The 17,167-nt window shown below is 38.7% G+C and overlaps 1 protein-coding gene across 1 annotated transcript; it reads left to right on the top strand.

Annotated features, from left to right (window-relative positions):
* Positions 1-1,034: 1,034 nt before the first annotated feature.
* Positions 1,035-8,531, top strand: LOC149790774 (uncharacterized). Its single transcript, XM_089972832.1, has 3 exons — positions 1,035-1,141; positions 1,545-2,891; positions 6,685-8,531. The coding sequence occupies exons 2-3, from the start codon at positions 1,932-1,934 to the stop codon at positions 7,705-7,707; spliced, it is 1,983 nt and encodes a 660-aa protein (XP_089828958.1). The 5' UTR covers positions 1,035-1,141; positions 1,545-1,931; the 3' UTR covers positions 7,708-8,531.
* The last annotated feature ends 8,636 nt before the right edge of the window (positions 8,532-17,167 follow it).

Raw genomic sequence — 17,167 nt, forward strand, 5'->3', positions numbered from 1 at the left:
AGCAACTAGACTGTAATATGTTCAACAAAGCCAATATAAACTGCCACTTATGTGAGATATTTCGGAACATGTCGCCAATATTTCCTTTGTCAGTCAACCAGAGAACACATTACGAAACACCCTTGGTGCTGGTAGTTATACATTCCCACCACAAGATTGCAAATACCGGGTTATACATCGTGCATTGCATGCCAAATGAATGTTTACATGTTTCTTGTTTTTCAAAAACTATTCTTACACTGTAAATGGCAATAAAGTTTCTTTTTTCAAATGTAATGATATTGTCTAAACACCCAATGGAATCGGCATGAATTTTAAATACGTCCTCGGTTCAACTCTACACTTAACAGTAAGCGAAATTCAAAAAGTTTATGTTCAACCGTTAGTTGGTTGTAATCGGTATAGTGCGATTTAACTGTTCACGTATGCAGAGAGCAAATCAAAAAGAATCACAAAGGGATTTTATTGAATCTTAATTTAGAGAATCCAGATATATTGTTTGTCTTTGTATGAGAAGCAGAAGACATAGCAAGAAATGAAGTCAACAACTGATTAAATAAAGACTTACTATCTGTACTATTCTTTCTTGCGAATGAAATTAAACAATGCTAATGTTGCGTAAACATCGGGCTCAGAGAGTGTTGCCTATATCGGATGAAATACTAGAACAATAGATTAAACAGAAAATAAATTTCCTACTAGTGCCATCTTCAATGAGGTAGTTTATATGCCAATGTGTTTTCCTTCAACCGCCATTCCATAAAGCCATTTAATCATCAGCTTGCAGGTAAGTTCGCACATCCGAAGAATGTGAAGGAAGAATAGCCGCCGCGGAGTATCGAACTCAGTGTTTTATTTCGCAGGAAGACACACGTATCAGGTACCGAAATAATCCACATCAAATAGGCTGGTTCGTAAAGGTTCTCGTATACATAGGCCGCTTTAGTCCACCCTCCCATGCTCCACCATTCAAAGCGTGGACACACGCACGTACACATACACCTACAACACCTATTGTAGCCGTGGAGTTTTTAACCTGATACTTCTCCTTCAAAATCGGTACATATTACATGAGAATCAAGGAACAGCTAGGCTTATTAGTAACATCATGACCGTTACTCTTACAAACATACGTGCATATGTAAGTACACTGCTTATGTATGCGAGAGAGAGACAGAGACATAGAGAAAATACTAAAATGTCAGATCGTTAATTGTGGATTTTCTTTCATGGATCCTAAATTCAAAACACCATTTTCTTTAGGTGAAATTTGGAGAAGTCTTGTATTAGTTAGGGCCAAAGTATATCCTTTAGTATATTTATTATCGAACATGAGTAAATTGAACTCAGCCGAAATGAAAAAAGAGATTTCAAACGAAAATCAAACTAATTAGCAATATTTGATACTGCATATATTAAATATAGTTCACAATGACCTCTTTCTTTCTCTCTTTCCTATTATTATTATTATTATTATTATTATTATGAATTATAAACTTCGTGAACAAACTTGATAATGCCTTTTCATTTTGTACTATATGTAGCGAGGACAAATTAAACAGACGCATGGAACTAATTCCGAACCACTGCCATGGTAACTTGAATGTTGAAAACGCAATAAATATTTCAATACACGTGTGCCGCCTTTACATCTGAAGTAAGGAACCTGTTAAATGGAGATAAAGACACCATTTAGATAAACTGACCTACCTGTATTCTAGATATCTGTTTGTACCTGCTATGTCACGAACGAGATTTTCAAGATATAATATAGTTCCCAGCTATGTGTGTCACGCGCTCCATTATAAATATCGCGGAGACTAATAATGATCACCAGCATGACAAGTAAAGGATAGATCTTCACAAAGCCCTTTAAAATACATAGGGTTTTAATTTTGTTTCTTTACAAGGGATTGCTAAAGTGGAGCGAAATGGCGGCTGCAACTCCAGGATATGATCATGACATAGAGAAGCCCCATTGTCCAATATGTTTTGGTGAATTTAAAGCACCCAGACAGCTGCCTTGTCTACACTCGTTTTGCCAGGGTTGTCTGGAGTCTTATATCTCGTCCAAGGCTGCAAAAGAGAAAGAACTAAAAAACTTTCAGTGTCCAATATGCAGAAGCGTGAATTTCATTCCCAGAAAAGGTAAAACACCAGAAATGTTTGCTTCCCTCTATCCGATCGATTCACTTTTACAATCAATAGAAGATAAAGACGAAGTTCTTAGACCTTGTGACTGTTGTGTGTCTGATGGAATCTCTGTCACAGCTCATGGGTTTTGCATTGAGTGTGAGGAGGCAATGTGTGAAACATGTCTAAAGGTTCACCAAAAACAAAAGATATCAAAGGACCACTCCATCGTAACGATAGAATCGATAACTAATAAACGAGAGAACACAATTAACTTTCAGAAGAGATTTCCCTGTCGAGAACATGAAGGTAAAAATTTAAAGTTTTATTGCAGAGACCATCAGATTGCTTGTTGTTCAAGCTGTTGCATCGTTCATCACAGACACTGTGGAAAAGTTTCAGACATAGCAAAAGATGCTACCACTCTTCTAGAGGAATTAAAGCCTGTGCGGGTCCTTGAAGAGATGAAGAAACTTGAAAACCATCTTATTAACTTCGAAAAAAGGAATGATTCAAATATCGCTAATCTTGAATCGCAAGTACAAGATATGGCCAACACATTACAAGAAATAAGGAAAAAAATCAACAGCCTTCTTGATGATCTAGAACGCAAGGTCAAGTCCGAAGGAAATGAACTGTACAAAAAAGAAGTCATTCGAAAACAAGAGGAAAATCATGCATGCCAGGCCTTATTAATTGCTGTACGAAACTCACATACGAGACTTGAGACGGTTATGAAACATGGTAGTGATAAGGAGGTATATTTCATTTTATAAATATATTGCATAAGGCAAAATTTTTCGTTTCTTGAGAAGTAGCGAGCATGCTTTGCCATAGTCAAATGCAAACATTTCAATTTACTTTATTTTTTAAATTGAAAATCAACCGCTTTATTACATTGATTGAAACCATTTTTTATTATTATAGTTAGATAGAAATTATTCCTAATACACGTAGATCATAATGATTAGATGACGGGATAAGAAAAGTTAACTAAAAATGAAACTCGTCTGAAAACGAATGCTATTTACCTTTCATAACTGACATCTTTGTCCCATTATTTCATTACCAATTCCGTAAAAATAATCATTTGCTATATAACGAAGAGCGTATTACCCATATTAACAAATTAAAATATGATTTTCAGTGACTGTCAAGAAACGGCAGGTTTTGCGTTCAAAATGAAACAATAAGAAGCACAGAATTTTTAAAAAAAAATGATACCTTCGCGAGGTACAATCATTCGTAACGATGATGGCGACAAAATTTTTAACGGTTTATTTTGTAATTGTAAATTACACAGCATGGAAGTCTCAGTTTTCTCTATTGCAACCGTAGGAAATAGTTGCAATGTTAACGATATGTAGAAAGACATGAAAAATGTGTGAAATGAAGAGTTTCAGTTCAAATCCCCTGTATATCAATTCTAGGTTTAGGTCCAACACAATGATTGATGGCATCTGTAAATATAATGTTGATCATTGCAACAAATCACACCTAAATCACACATAAAACATTTGTCTGCCTTTACATTATGCATGCAAAGATATATCTCGAGGACATGAAAACCCAGAGTTTTATGTCTTACGTATTTTCGAGAAAACATCTACAATTCAGTACTTTTCTGGAAGAAATGCCTACGAGAAAAATGCAAAGGTAGGATGCAATTCATTTTCGCACTATTCGAATTCGCATATCGCATACATAACGAAAATATTGTATGATTCTCTTTGTATCCATATCAATGTGTTGTACAAGTTGTCGTTGTGCAGGACATTGTACCAAACATACCATCCTTTGAGGGGACATTTTACATAATTAGAACGCAGTTGGTACCACTTTTCTTCACTTGGACGGTTACTTTTGTATGTTACAGTTTGCGTATTCATAAGGTTACAAACCTCAGTAGTTCACTAGCAAATTCCATATATCGTGAAAGCGATTTATGGAAAATATGCAAATGATCTTTCTTATGTTATTTTTTTTTTTCCTTGTGTATTCCTCTTTTTATAACGTTTCTATACGCATCTGTAGTGTCCAAAATTCACAGACTTCTCGACATTCAAACGCATGCTCCTTTTGGTTATGACGGCAATAAAACTCCGATTCTAAAATTATCACAGAGAAGTTACACCCCTCCCCCTCGCCCCCCCCCCCCCCCCCCGTCCCAAAAAAATAAACATACAAACATGTGTCTTTTGTTTATTGTTTTCCCAGGCAAAGAAATATCTTAGCACCTACTTTGTTTCTATGCTTCGCGTTATCTGATTGCACTAGGTGTTAGCAGAGAGATATATGAGATATATGATATATATATATATATATATATATATATATATATATATATATATATATATATATATATATATACCATAGGAAATATATTATCAGCGTAAGTACTATTATTACGCACTTAAGAATTTGACATTTTGTTTTTATAAATATACGATATCTATATTTGTGCTAAAATGATAGTCTTTTGATTAATATCCTTTAATTTCAGTTTATAACCGGTGTCAGCGGGTTCATTTTATCTAGAATGGGAACAATACTCCTGTCGTTTTAGCCACGTCTTTTGAGAATGGAATAATGTATAAAAAAGGAGTTTATCGACGTTATTTTCTCATTTATAAATTGAAACTGAGACATTACTTTCAAACATCATTATTCTTCTAAACTAATTGCATTATTGGTAATCAATAAACTCTAGCTTTTCCCTACTGGCATTTTGACTAGTAATGTATCTACCTCTTGTAGTCTGCGACTTTCATCCATGTATCCAGTGCACTGAAATTCAAAACAACAAAATATAACAAAATATTTATTTTACCTACAACAAGAGTGATGCACATCTTAGGCAGATTCACATATAGACACATACTGGATGTGTTGTTTCTAAAAGTAAATTGACTCAATGTATGTTTTTGATGGTGAAATACTGTGAATGATTCTTCTAATAGTGAAGTACTACGAGATATGTTTTTAATCGTAAATAAGTAAGTCTACAAACTCCACTTAAGTGTGAAACATAGTTTACAGTGACCCATTTTACTTGTAGTACTTTTATATTGTGTAGGTTTATTTGCTATGCTTATAAATATCACAATTTATAAAGATCATTGCTTCAGGCTAAAACATAAGAACTATACACTGAAAACAGGTCATGACGCACTTCTTTGAGTCTAAGTAAGACTTAATCTGCTATGCAAACTTATATTCTTCTGCCAAGAAATATGTCAAGAAAAATGTCATATGTATCGCAATTTACAATACTTATCAATTGGTGGCATTCACCATTCATAACGATATGTTTCCTTATGATTATTCTGTGGTGTATCTGCTCCTGTGGTATTAAATTGCTTTGAAAAATGTGTGACATGCTATGCCATAACTGTGTGCACCAATAGTGAAATATGAATAATATTCATTAAAATAGGAGTGAAGCGCTTGACACCTAAGCAAGAAAAGACATTATAGTCCCCATTATGTTCTTATAGTGTGTAAGTTAAACCCAAAATAAGCTAATTCGTCATGGAATTAGTTCTGATATAGATAAGCAAAACGCAGTTACCTCCCATGCACTTTATTTTTCCACATAATGTCAAAATAAAATTAAATGGGGTGTATACATTCAATTATATACTGGTCATGCAGTCACGTCCAATGGTTACACTTGAATGCATCTGTCCCAATTAATTTGTTATTCATGTTATCAATTTCGAATTAAATATACTTTCTCTCGATAGATAGATATATAGATAGACAGACAGACAGACAGACAGACAGATAGATAGATAGATAGATAGATAGATGTGTGTGATCTGGATTTTTAACGTAGCTTTAACAATTTTTCAGTCATATCGCTACGATGTCTGCAGTGTGGCAGTTTATAGTGATGTCTAGCACTGGGGAATCATGCCGCAGACATGTAGCATGATGACCCACCCAGTCACATTATCCTGACACCAGGACAATCAGTCCTAACACTAACCTTTTAATGCTGAGCGCCAAGCGAGGCATCTGTGAGTACCATTTTTGTAAGTCTTTGATATGATTCAGCCGGGGATTGAACCCACGACCTCCCGCATCCGAGGCGGACGCTCGAACCACTAGGCCGCCGGAGCGGTCGATAGATAGGTAGATAGATAGACAGACAGACAGATAGATAGATAGATAGATAGATAGATAGATAGATAGATAGATAGATAGATTAGATAGATAGATGGATGGATGGATGGGTGGATGGGTGGATAGATAGATAGATAGATAGATAGATAGATTAGCAAATTATACAATCCTTTTGCATTGATATTTTTGTAAGTTTAATATATAAAAAAAAGAAACTATAAAAGTCCAGTTCCACTATTTGGTGGTTAGGCATTTTATCTTGTTATAAAGCAGTAGGAAAATAAAACATGTCTGGTTAGTACGAATTCAATAAGTAATCTTAGAATCTAAACCCTTTGAAAAAATAGTATCCTGACGTAGAATCCAGTATGTTTCAATTTACGTAATTTTGTTACTTTTTGTTAATAATTATCATTGTTTCAGATTTTTATCATCGCTGATAGAATGATATCGCAAGTGAAGGAGTACTACAATATAATTGAGATGAAGTTTAATGCAACAGAGACTGTCACATTAAATCTTGAAATCGGTCCACAAATCAAGTGCATCTTGGCCCAACAGGCTAACATTGGGCGGATGATATACAAAAATGAACGTGCAAATCTCCCTATAGCAAGAGCAGAAAAGCCTTTTACACAATATAAATTTGAGATGGAGCAAACTGTGAAGATAGAAGGACCTGATGATAAGAAACCATTCTATACAGGATGCACATATGTACAAGGGGATGAAGTGTTGCTGGCGGACTGTAATAACAAGAGAGTTATTCTGTTGAACTCCACATACCAATACCTATCCAGTTTAACATTGCAACAACGGCCCTGGGACATTTGTACAGTGGATCATAAGGAGGTGGCCGTGTCTTTACCAAAACTGAAAACACTTCAGTTCCTGTCTTTAGTAAGCACTACCATCAAACCCTCCAGGACGGTTCAGACCAGATATGAATGTTATGGTATCGCTGAAGAAAGGAGAGGAAAGATAGTTGTGTCTGGTAACTGTAATGACAAAGGTAGACACTACTGGGGTCTGATCAACAGTACAGGAGTGGAGGAGAAGTGTTATCAGTTTGATTGTCATTGTGACCCTTCAGAAACTTATGTTGCTCTTAATTCATCCTGCACACGTGTCTACGTTACTATATTCATGGCCAAGTCCTTGTATTGTTTTGACATGAATGGTAGCAAGATGTGTGTCTACAGTCCTGACAATTTCAGGTATCCTAGAGGTGTTGCTGTAGATAGTGATGATAACGTGTATGTGGTGGTGGGATGCATATTTGACAACTTCCACCAGCTGACATCATACTGTACTCCCATCAGTATCCAATCTGTGTGTATTCCTGAGGCGGCACATGCTATTTCTTTCAATAACACCCGTGCCAAGTTTGTTGTAACAACATTTCCAGACGGATCAAGAACCCTATACATATTTAAATTTAAGTAATGATGAAACCATAGCTGATTATCATCCATCATAATCAATAGATGGAGACTTACTTTATGTTGACATTCCAATCATTTAGTTGCACAAGGAAGACATCTGACATTTTTCACAAGAGCAAGATAAGAATAAAATATATTCCTTTAATGTGATGGACGTATTGGTGTACAAACATAAATCTATGTATGTAAGCAGTAAATATGGTAGAGATATGTACACATTATGCAATACATATATGGGTAAGGAGATGTACAAATTATGAAGTGCATATGCATAGTACACATACTGAGATGTACATATTATAAAGCGTACATGGAAAATACACATTGTGTGGAGATGTACAAATTATGAAGTGCATACAGACAGTTTAAATGGAGAGCTGGTGTGCACATTATGAAATGTATATAGATAGGACTCGAGATGCAGTCATTATGAAGTGTAGTGTATATAATACACATTGTTAGATGTACACAGTATGAAGTGTATATAGATATTCCGCATGATGAGGAGAAAGATGTACACATTGTACCATTGAGATTTCTGTACTCATGTAGGAACGCCTACTTACCAACCGCCATGCACAGCCTATCAGGTGCTAAAAAATGGCGTTCAAGCAGAAACAACGGCAATATCTCAATTGTGAAGTGAATAGCGCTTAGTGGAGCTTATAAAAGATACTTGATAATGAACTTCTGTATTTGTTAAATCTTGTATGTACTTGCAATGATAAAAAAACTATTATAATCTTTTTAATGTAGACAAGAAATGCCCCATTTTTATCTGTCTGGAATGTGATACTATTGGAAACGACAGGGAGGAAATTAAAAACTAACAAACCCATATTTTAGGTCAAAACTGTCTTTATTATCAAAATATCACATGAACATATATAATAAGAAATATTTATGAGCAGTTCAAGTCTGAAATGCTTTTCACAGCCTCTTTTCAACAAACACTAGCATCTGACCGTAGACTGTAGACACAGACATATATTATTGTGTATATATTGACCAAAGCACTTCACCTAGCATTGTCAAATCTACACACTGTGTGCACTGTACACCCACACAGCACACTTGGCGACAACTGATATATCTGAATATGTGTTTATTATCCCACCATAAGAGTAGTGAATGGGGTCACCCTAGCGACAATGGGAATTAGCATTACAGAGACCCCTGGGTCACTCTAGCGACAATGGAAATTTAACATGGAGAAAAATCGTGGGTCACTCTGGCGACAAGGGAAATTTAACATAGAGAAAAATCGTGGGTCACTCTGGCGACAAGGGGAATTGAACATGGAGAAAAATCGTGGGTCACTCTAGGGACAAGGGGAATTGAACATGGGGAATAGAGTTTGGGTCTGTCTAGGGACAAGGGGAATGGAATATGGGATTTTTTTTTTTAATTTTTTTAAATTTAAATTTAAATTTAAATTTAAAAAAATGTGTAGGCAATTGAAAGGCTATCAGTAGTGAATAGGGATAGTATAGGGTCTATGGGACTTATCATTAAAAACACCCCTGGGACAATATAAGGTCTATGTAAATTTAACATGGAGAAAAATCGTGGGACAATATAGGGTCTATGGGAATTAACATGGCCAAAAACCCATGGGACTGTATAGGATCTATGTAAATTTAACATGGCCAAAAACCCTTGGGACTGTATAGGGTCTATGTAAAATTGAAACAGGGAGGGTCTCTATTTTTTTTAAAAAAAATAAAAAACAAAATAAAAAAAGGGGTAGGCAATGGAAAGGCTATCTCTTTTCGAGAAATATGGGGGCCCTGAAAAGGGCCTTTGGGTTTTTCTTCTTCTTTTAACTTCTTAACTTCTTCCACCATCCTCTTATTTTGTCCATCATTCCTTTCTTCTTTTTCTTTTCTGTTTCCGGCAGCCAGTCCGCGTGGCCCATGGCCCGGAACTTCTCTTGGATTTTCATCCAGTTTGTGTTCAGTTTTTCAAATTCATCCCTTTTTTTCTATTTTCTTCTTCTTTTCTTTCTTTATACCATCTCTCTTTAATCTTCTTGACTTCTACCTCCATCACTTTTCTCATCAACTCCTCTCCTTTCCTCAGTCTTTCCTGGCCTCTCTCCACATAAGAGCACTCTGTCCCATGTGACATTTTTTCAAGAAAGCAGCTGACTTTGCTTGCATTGTCAAGTGCTTCCTTTAGGCTTCCCACTCTGACATAGGTGGGATTTATCATACCTCTCAATCTTTTTTCCTCCTCTTCAATCATTCCTGCTATCACTTCTTTTGCTATGTTTAGACATTTAGCGTAGTCCAGGTACTCTGCTATCTTCCATTCTTTTTCCAGTCTCTCCACTACATAGATACCATCTATTATCCAGTTGTATATCTGTACCAAATTGTTGAACAAGTCACTTACAACCACCATCTTCCTTTTTATTATTCCGTAGAATGGTTCGAACGACGAACGTGGTGGGTTATTATAGTGAAAGCGCGGACGTGATGGAAAACATCCCCCTAAAAACATAAAATTAATCTTACCTAGATCATGACCCATCAACGAGCGTACGTGAAATAAAACATCCCCACTTTTCTCATTTCATATAATCAAACCCAAACTATACTCTCCACATACGCTAAGAAACAATAAAGAAACCTATAATCTACTATTCACACAAACATACCAGAGCTCTTACAAACACAAACACACAAACACATACACTCTCACTATAAATAAAGAGTTAGTTTTTATATTCACACTACTCTACCTACACACATTGGCAAATTGATCGTTATTTCTTTTCTAGAGTATTGGGTAGCCCTGAAAAGGGCTGTTGGTTTTTTTCAACTCCAGATGCACCTATCTAATGGTTGCACCTTCCAGGCCTGGCGCCACACACGCATCTTTGACTCCAGTCTCTTTTTACTTTTTGTCTTGAGAGTGCAGAGGCGGGATGATTCGCTTCAGCACCCCAATCCTCTGTCTCGGGAATATTGTACGACATCCTCTCTTCTAGTTTTTTTTTCCTCTTCTTCCCTCTCTCTTTTCTCCTCCTCTTCCTTCTTTATTCTTGCTTCTTCTACGATAGCCTCCGCTGATAGTTCGTTTACTATGCGCCTGGCATATTCCAGGTGCATCTGGAGTTCTAACAGTTTCACTATTCTGCTATTCATTCTTGTGTTGATCAATCAACAAGGGTAGCTAGACTGCCCAGCGAGTTTCAATTTATACTGAAAGCGCGGACGTGATGGAAAACATCCCCTAAAAAACATAAAATTGATCTTACCTAGATCATGACCAAAAAACAACAACAACGCGCGGACCTAAAAGAAACACTCACTCACTTTTTTATGCTACCCATCACTATTGTAAAATTTTTTATAAATCACTTCAATAGACTATCCACATAAGCAAAGCAATCCAATCTAACCCCAAATATACACCTCAAACACCAAAAAAGACATGATTTTAATCTACTATCCACACCAACTTACGTGATCACTTACAAACACAAACACACAATCCTATACACAAACACATACCCTCACATTTTTTTATAAAAGAGTTAGTGTTTATTTTCACACTACTCTACCTACACACACTGGCAAATTGATGGTTATTTCTTTTCTAGAGTATTGGGTAGCCCTGAAAAGGGCTGCTTTTTTTGTTTTGCTATGGCATTCTTTTTTAGTTTCTAAGAATGCGATGTCCTCTGAGGATAGACTTTCTGGCGATAGGTCTGCTTCTTCGGAAAGAGAAGAACTCTTTGGTGTCGATACGACAATCGACAAAGCCTCTGTCAGCTTCAGGTTGTTGCTGCTGCTGTTGCTGTTGTTGCTGTTGCTGCTGTTGCTGCTGTCTCTGAAGTCTGTACTTCTCTGTCCATTCTTCTTTCTCCCTGTTCATTTCTTCTCTGAAGAGCTCTTCTATCAGGTCTTCAGTGATTTTTAACATTCTCACATTCTCTATTTCTTCTGGCTTCGGTATCAGACTGTGTCTGACCCTATGCAAATTCATGTAGGCTTCGTTGAGCTTAGCTAGTTTGGAGCACATCTTCGTAGGAGGATGAGTCGACAATGGATGGTTAGACTGGAAACAACCCCCGGTTCTTAAAGTCAAAGCGCGGACGTGAAGGAAAACATCCCCCACACGGTTTTCGAGTCGCAACGTTCAATGAGTGTCATGAGAGGGATAGTAAGAAATGAAAGAGCATCAATCCAACAGTCTTATAGCTAAACAAACCACAAAGGCATTTTTTTCAAAACACAACATTTTTTATTCAAAAATCACTTAACACTAAACAACAACAACTCTAACATTTTTTAAACAATAATCCACCACTATAACATCAAACAATTTTTTCTAATCACAAACATTTTTTTCTCAATAGACAATCTACTTTAAACAGGGCTGACAACGTTGTGAATGAAATTGTGATTTCCACTGTTGGAAATCATTAGGCCATTGATTGACACTACGTTTCCTAGCTTGAGACAAAAGATAAGCATAATGGTCACAAAACCATCGATCTACTTTCACATCGTTTCTAGCAGAAGAACGAGGATCAAAATGAGTTACTAAATGTTCTAAGGAATAGCCCAGGCTGCGATGATGCAGAAAATACACACAATATTGTCCACACACCAAGGAATCTGTGCCTTGTAATTTCACATTATTGAATCGGGTGGTTTGAGCATTTCTTCTCATAAAGTCAATGATATCGTCTTCCAAAGGGGGTAATCCGTACGAATCGAAATATTCCACACATCCTTCTTGAGGAAAGTAGACGGCTACCCAGTGGGTTCCTGGGAGATGACTGTCGTCCGTGTTGATCACGTAAGCTTGATGGTCTTTAGGTTTGCGATGAGGGAGTTCATCTTTAGCACAGACGACAGGATTCCAAGAAGCCGTATACGAACTGTGGTTCAAAAGGTAATAAAGTTCCCAGGTATCCATTGTTTTGTGTTTTTTCTTCACAGGTAATAATAAGTTGTCAATTCGATCCTGACTTTTTGCTTGAAAATGTCTGACGAATAAACGGTTATTCGTTCTGTTTCTTCACTCTGATTCAGGAGAGCTTCGATACGATGGATCTCTTGAGTGGTTAATGGTGGACAAGAATGTTCACGCAAGTCTTTATACCACTGGTGCAACACGTCTTTGTTCGAGATGAGACTCCAAGCTTCGTCCAGATACTCGTCCAATTTTTCTTCTTGACTTAACATTAGGCATTTATCGTGTTGAATTTGACTGGGATGATCGTTTTGACATCCATAACAATTTTTCTTGATCAATTCCGTCATTTTATTGACCAAGTGTTTGGCAAAACAGGAGATTAAATGGGCTTCTTGTTCTGGCCATCTCGACTTCATCATGATCACTTCTTCTTCCACAGTCTCCTCACATTTCATCTCCAAAGTTTCTCCACTAGGTAAAGAGGGATAACAGTCTTCCATGACTTCTAATAATCTAGAATGACTTCTCTCAAACTGTTGATTTCTATGGTATTGTCGAATTCTGCATACAGGATGACGTTCACCGTTACATCAGGGGCTGGGTCTGCAAACTGAAGTTCCACACGAATCTGGCCTGATTTTATAGGATGGAAATGTCCCTCGTCGCTGCCTTGGTCTGGAGTGAAATCGAAAGCCCACAAAGCATAGCCTCCTGCGTAATCTTTGTACGTAATACCGTGACTGGTGTTGGTTCCTAACTGTCCGGTGGCTTCGTACAGGGACAAGTACGATCTCAAGTAATTCTTCTCTTTAAAGTCAGGTTCGAAAGGTCGGGTACACAAGGTCTTGCCATCGCGACTGACTTCGATTTTGGACACGCCAAAGTGTCGAAAGTTAAAAGGATTTTTACCCAAATCTCCGTTGAAGGCTGTATTCTCGACCATACCAACGATCAAACGTTTGGGTAGCTGTCCTTGGAACAGATGATCTTGGATCATGGATCGCTGTCCCCTAGGAATGGTGAAGGTTTTCACTTCCACGCGTCGTATGGGATACTTAGCGGTCGTTCTGCTCAATGTTTGACTGATGTCGTTACCCACTTTAGGTAACACTTCCACGCGTCGTACGTAGAGCCTGGCTTCCTCGATGACAGTTTTGCAAGCGTCAGTACCTATCAAATGGAAAGCGGCACTGCTACGATTCAGTCTCAGGCGGACATCCACCCCGTTCAGCAAATATTTCTCTTGCAACCACATGTCCAAATGCAAACGATCCATCAGTTCTAAACTTTTGCTTTCTATGATTCTGTTTCTTCGTTCTGTAAATCCCTCATTCTATGATTTAGTTTTATCCTTTGTATCAATTTCTTTTGTTTCAAACTCGTTAGCTTCGTCAGCTTCCCATAGCACACAGGCATCGAGATGAGTGTTCTTGGCGTCTATTCCGTACGTCAAGAGATTTTCCAGGTACGCTCGATAAGGGTAAGTATCCCTGCTGCTGCTGACCAGTTTGTTATTCAAGTACAAGTCCACTCCGCTAAACAAGGAATGCATGAAATTGTTGACGGGAGCTATTACATCAGTATTTTCTAGGGTTGAATTGTCTTCTTCGACAACTTTGACTTTCAAGTACAAGTAACTGCTATTCAGATCGATGTAATCTTCGGGCTGTCCTTTCATTTCAAACTCGATGGGAGCTGTGGCTACCAATGAGCAGACGGGGTGAAATTCCACCCACTGGGATTCTTGCATCGTCATCATGGTGGGGGGCATGGCAAACAGATCCAGTTCCGTATTGGAACAAGCGCAAGACTCTCGGTGCATCATTTTTTGTTCTGTTCTTTCTCAATAATCGAAAACGTCTAAGTCTCGAACGGTTTTTCTTTTCTTGGCCTTTCTCGCTTGAAGTCTGGTGAAAGGGTTTTTTCTTCGTCGTCTCTTTCTGCCTTGTCCTTGCTGAATGCCTGACTCGGTAGCGTGCAGGGCATTTATAGGTGTGTCTCGTCGGCCTAAAATGTCTTTGCCTGTTTGTAGCAAGACATTTTTACCAGCCCTCATGAAGGCTTCTTTAGGGTTTTGTTTGTCGATGATGACATTTTGGAGAAATTCTTTGCCTTGCGTCAGTGCCGCATCTTTCAAGGCGTGCAATCCGCGTGTCACCATCGGTTTCAACACCGGGGCCACCGAACGAAAGGCCGATTTTAACATGTCTCCTAAACCGTGTCCTCGCTGTCGAGCCACCCCTCTGTACACTGGATACATGACTTACTTACGAATCGTGAGAGAACCGTTTTCGAAAATGGAGTTTCACCGTGACTTTTCCTTTGGTAAATGGAATATTTTGTCCCAAATCTCCTTTTATAGTAATGTTGACCGTGTCCAAATACGACTTGCTGACCGGCAAATAGTGAGGATGGACAAATTCGCGGTGGACGTGGTAAGTGTTTCCACCTTCCTCGTCAGCGTTTGCGGCAGAATCCACTTTGAAAGGAATGACACGCAGTAACGGTACGGAGGTGTGTCCCACCACGTTGTATTCCACCACATCGGAATACACAAACATCAAATTCAGTCCTTGGTTCAGTTCTACCGGGGTACGAAAATACTGGCCAAAAGACTCGTTGCTGAAAATGACTGATAATTCGGGTTTGTTTTTTTTTGTTCTACATTCTTCCTCATCTCCATGTCTCCGCCCAACATGTCAAACAATTCATCATAAAAATAGAAACCCATGATTTTATCCCCCTCAGGAAATTTCATCAGGAAGCGACGAGCTGTTTTGTGGTATTCCAGGGTGACACTTTTCTTGGCATTCTTTAAAGCTTCCCCAAACACGCCATTAAACTTGGTGGCTATGGTGTTGACCAAATGTTGACCACTGAAATAATAGCCTGGGAGAATGGACAAGTGATAGGTGGTGTACTTTTGAGTTTTTGTGGGAGGGGTTTTCTTGTCATATTTGCTATTGTCATCCATCCACTTTTGTACTTGCTCGTCATAAACTTCCACATCAAATTTATTTTGATCAGCAACGACATTGAGGACTTGGGTCCGGTGAATCATTTCTACTAAAGCCACTTCCCAATGGGCTTCGTGATCTAAGGGGATGGCTTGAGGTAATTTGGCACTCCATGGAACTGTCACTGGGTAAAGTTAAGTAAAATTGGTTTTCGTGACTCATAATTCCAGAGTTCTGTGGCTGTCCGAGGGGTTAGTGGATGTCAGAGGCGTGTCTCCGCCCAAAATGGGGTTCTGGTTGTGGTTGTTGTTGTTGGAGTGGTGACTGGCACTGGTACTGGACACAACGTTCCCGTTCGAGGAGAATTTCAGGGAGGGATTGGGAAGCAGGTAACCGATGCGACTGCTCAATAAAATGGTCCACAATTGTTTGTCTCCTTGTTGCAAACTCAGATTGGCAATGGCTGCCCCGATGACACAATACACCACGAAGATTTGGCAGAAAAAGACGATTTGTGTTTTAGGCACACGTTCTCCACACCACACCCACAAGGGTTGTTTTTGTAAATCTTGCACAGAAGAACTGGGTGAAGAAGGAGTGGTCGACGTAGTTGCGTCTGCTGTGTGAAAGGGCATGATGGTCACTTCTTCTTTTTATAGTCGATGACTTGCGAAGCGTCGATCCAAGAATCAAAACTGGGTGGATATCCTTTCCAACGTACTTTGACTTCTTTGACACGTCGTTTGCCCACTTTACGGGTTCTGCGTTCGAGAATGCTTTCGATGTCGTACACGTCGTCTTCTTTTTTGGTCACACGTTGTAACTCGGGCAAATAAAACGTTCCTTTGAGTACTTCTCCGTTCATGTCTTCCAATTTATAGACGGCAGGATGACGGCCATGCACTCGTCCAGTGACGCGAAACAATTCGGTCGTCCAGTTAGGTAAGTAACCTTTGTCGAAAGTGCGTTTGGTTTTGCCAATGCGCACCCAATCTCCTACGGCCAACTCTCCACTTTTCTTGGGGACAGCCCTCGTCGGGGACGTACCGAACAGACGCTCAAACACCAGCACTTCGTTGTCGGGAGTCACGTCTTGCGGGGCACGTCCGATGCTTCGATGGTAAGATTGGTTGTACGCTTGCACCAGGTGCGGTAAGATGTCGATGTACTTCAGAGTGTGGTGATGCGTAAAATATTTCCACATGCGTTCTTTCAAAGTACGTTGAAAACGTTCCACGATGCTGGCTTTGGTTTCGGGATTCTCGGTGGTAAAAAAATGAATGTCACGTTTCTTTAATTCTTTTTGGAAAGCTTGGTTCAGAAATTCGGTGCCTTTGTCCGTTTGCCATCGAAGAGGGTGACGGCCGCTTTGTTTCAACACCCGTTGCAGGGCTCGCACTAACTCGCTGCTCGATTTGAAAGTCAAGGGCACGACCCAGGCAAATTTGGAAAAGACGTCGATGACACAAAACAAATATTTGTAACCACGATTGTAGCTGGCCAAATGAGAGACATCGGCTAAATCGGCTTGCCATTGATGATCGATGCTTTCCACTCGGGTGCGACTTC

This window comes from Sinohyriopsis cumingii, chromosome 10, assembly GCF_028554795.1.
Source record: "Sinohyriopsis cumingii isolate HCF-2022 chromosome 10, ASM2855479v2, whole genome shotgun sequence".
Taxonomy (NCBI): domain Eukaryota; kingdom Metazoa; phylum Mollusca; class Bivalvia; order Unionida; family Unionidae; genus Sinohyriopsis; species Sinohyriopsis cumingii.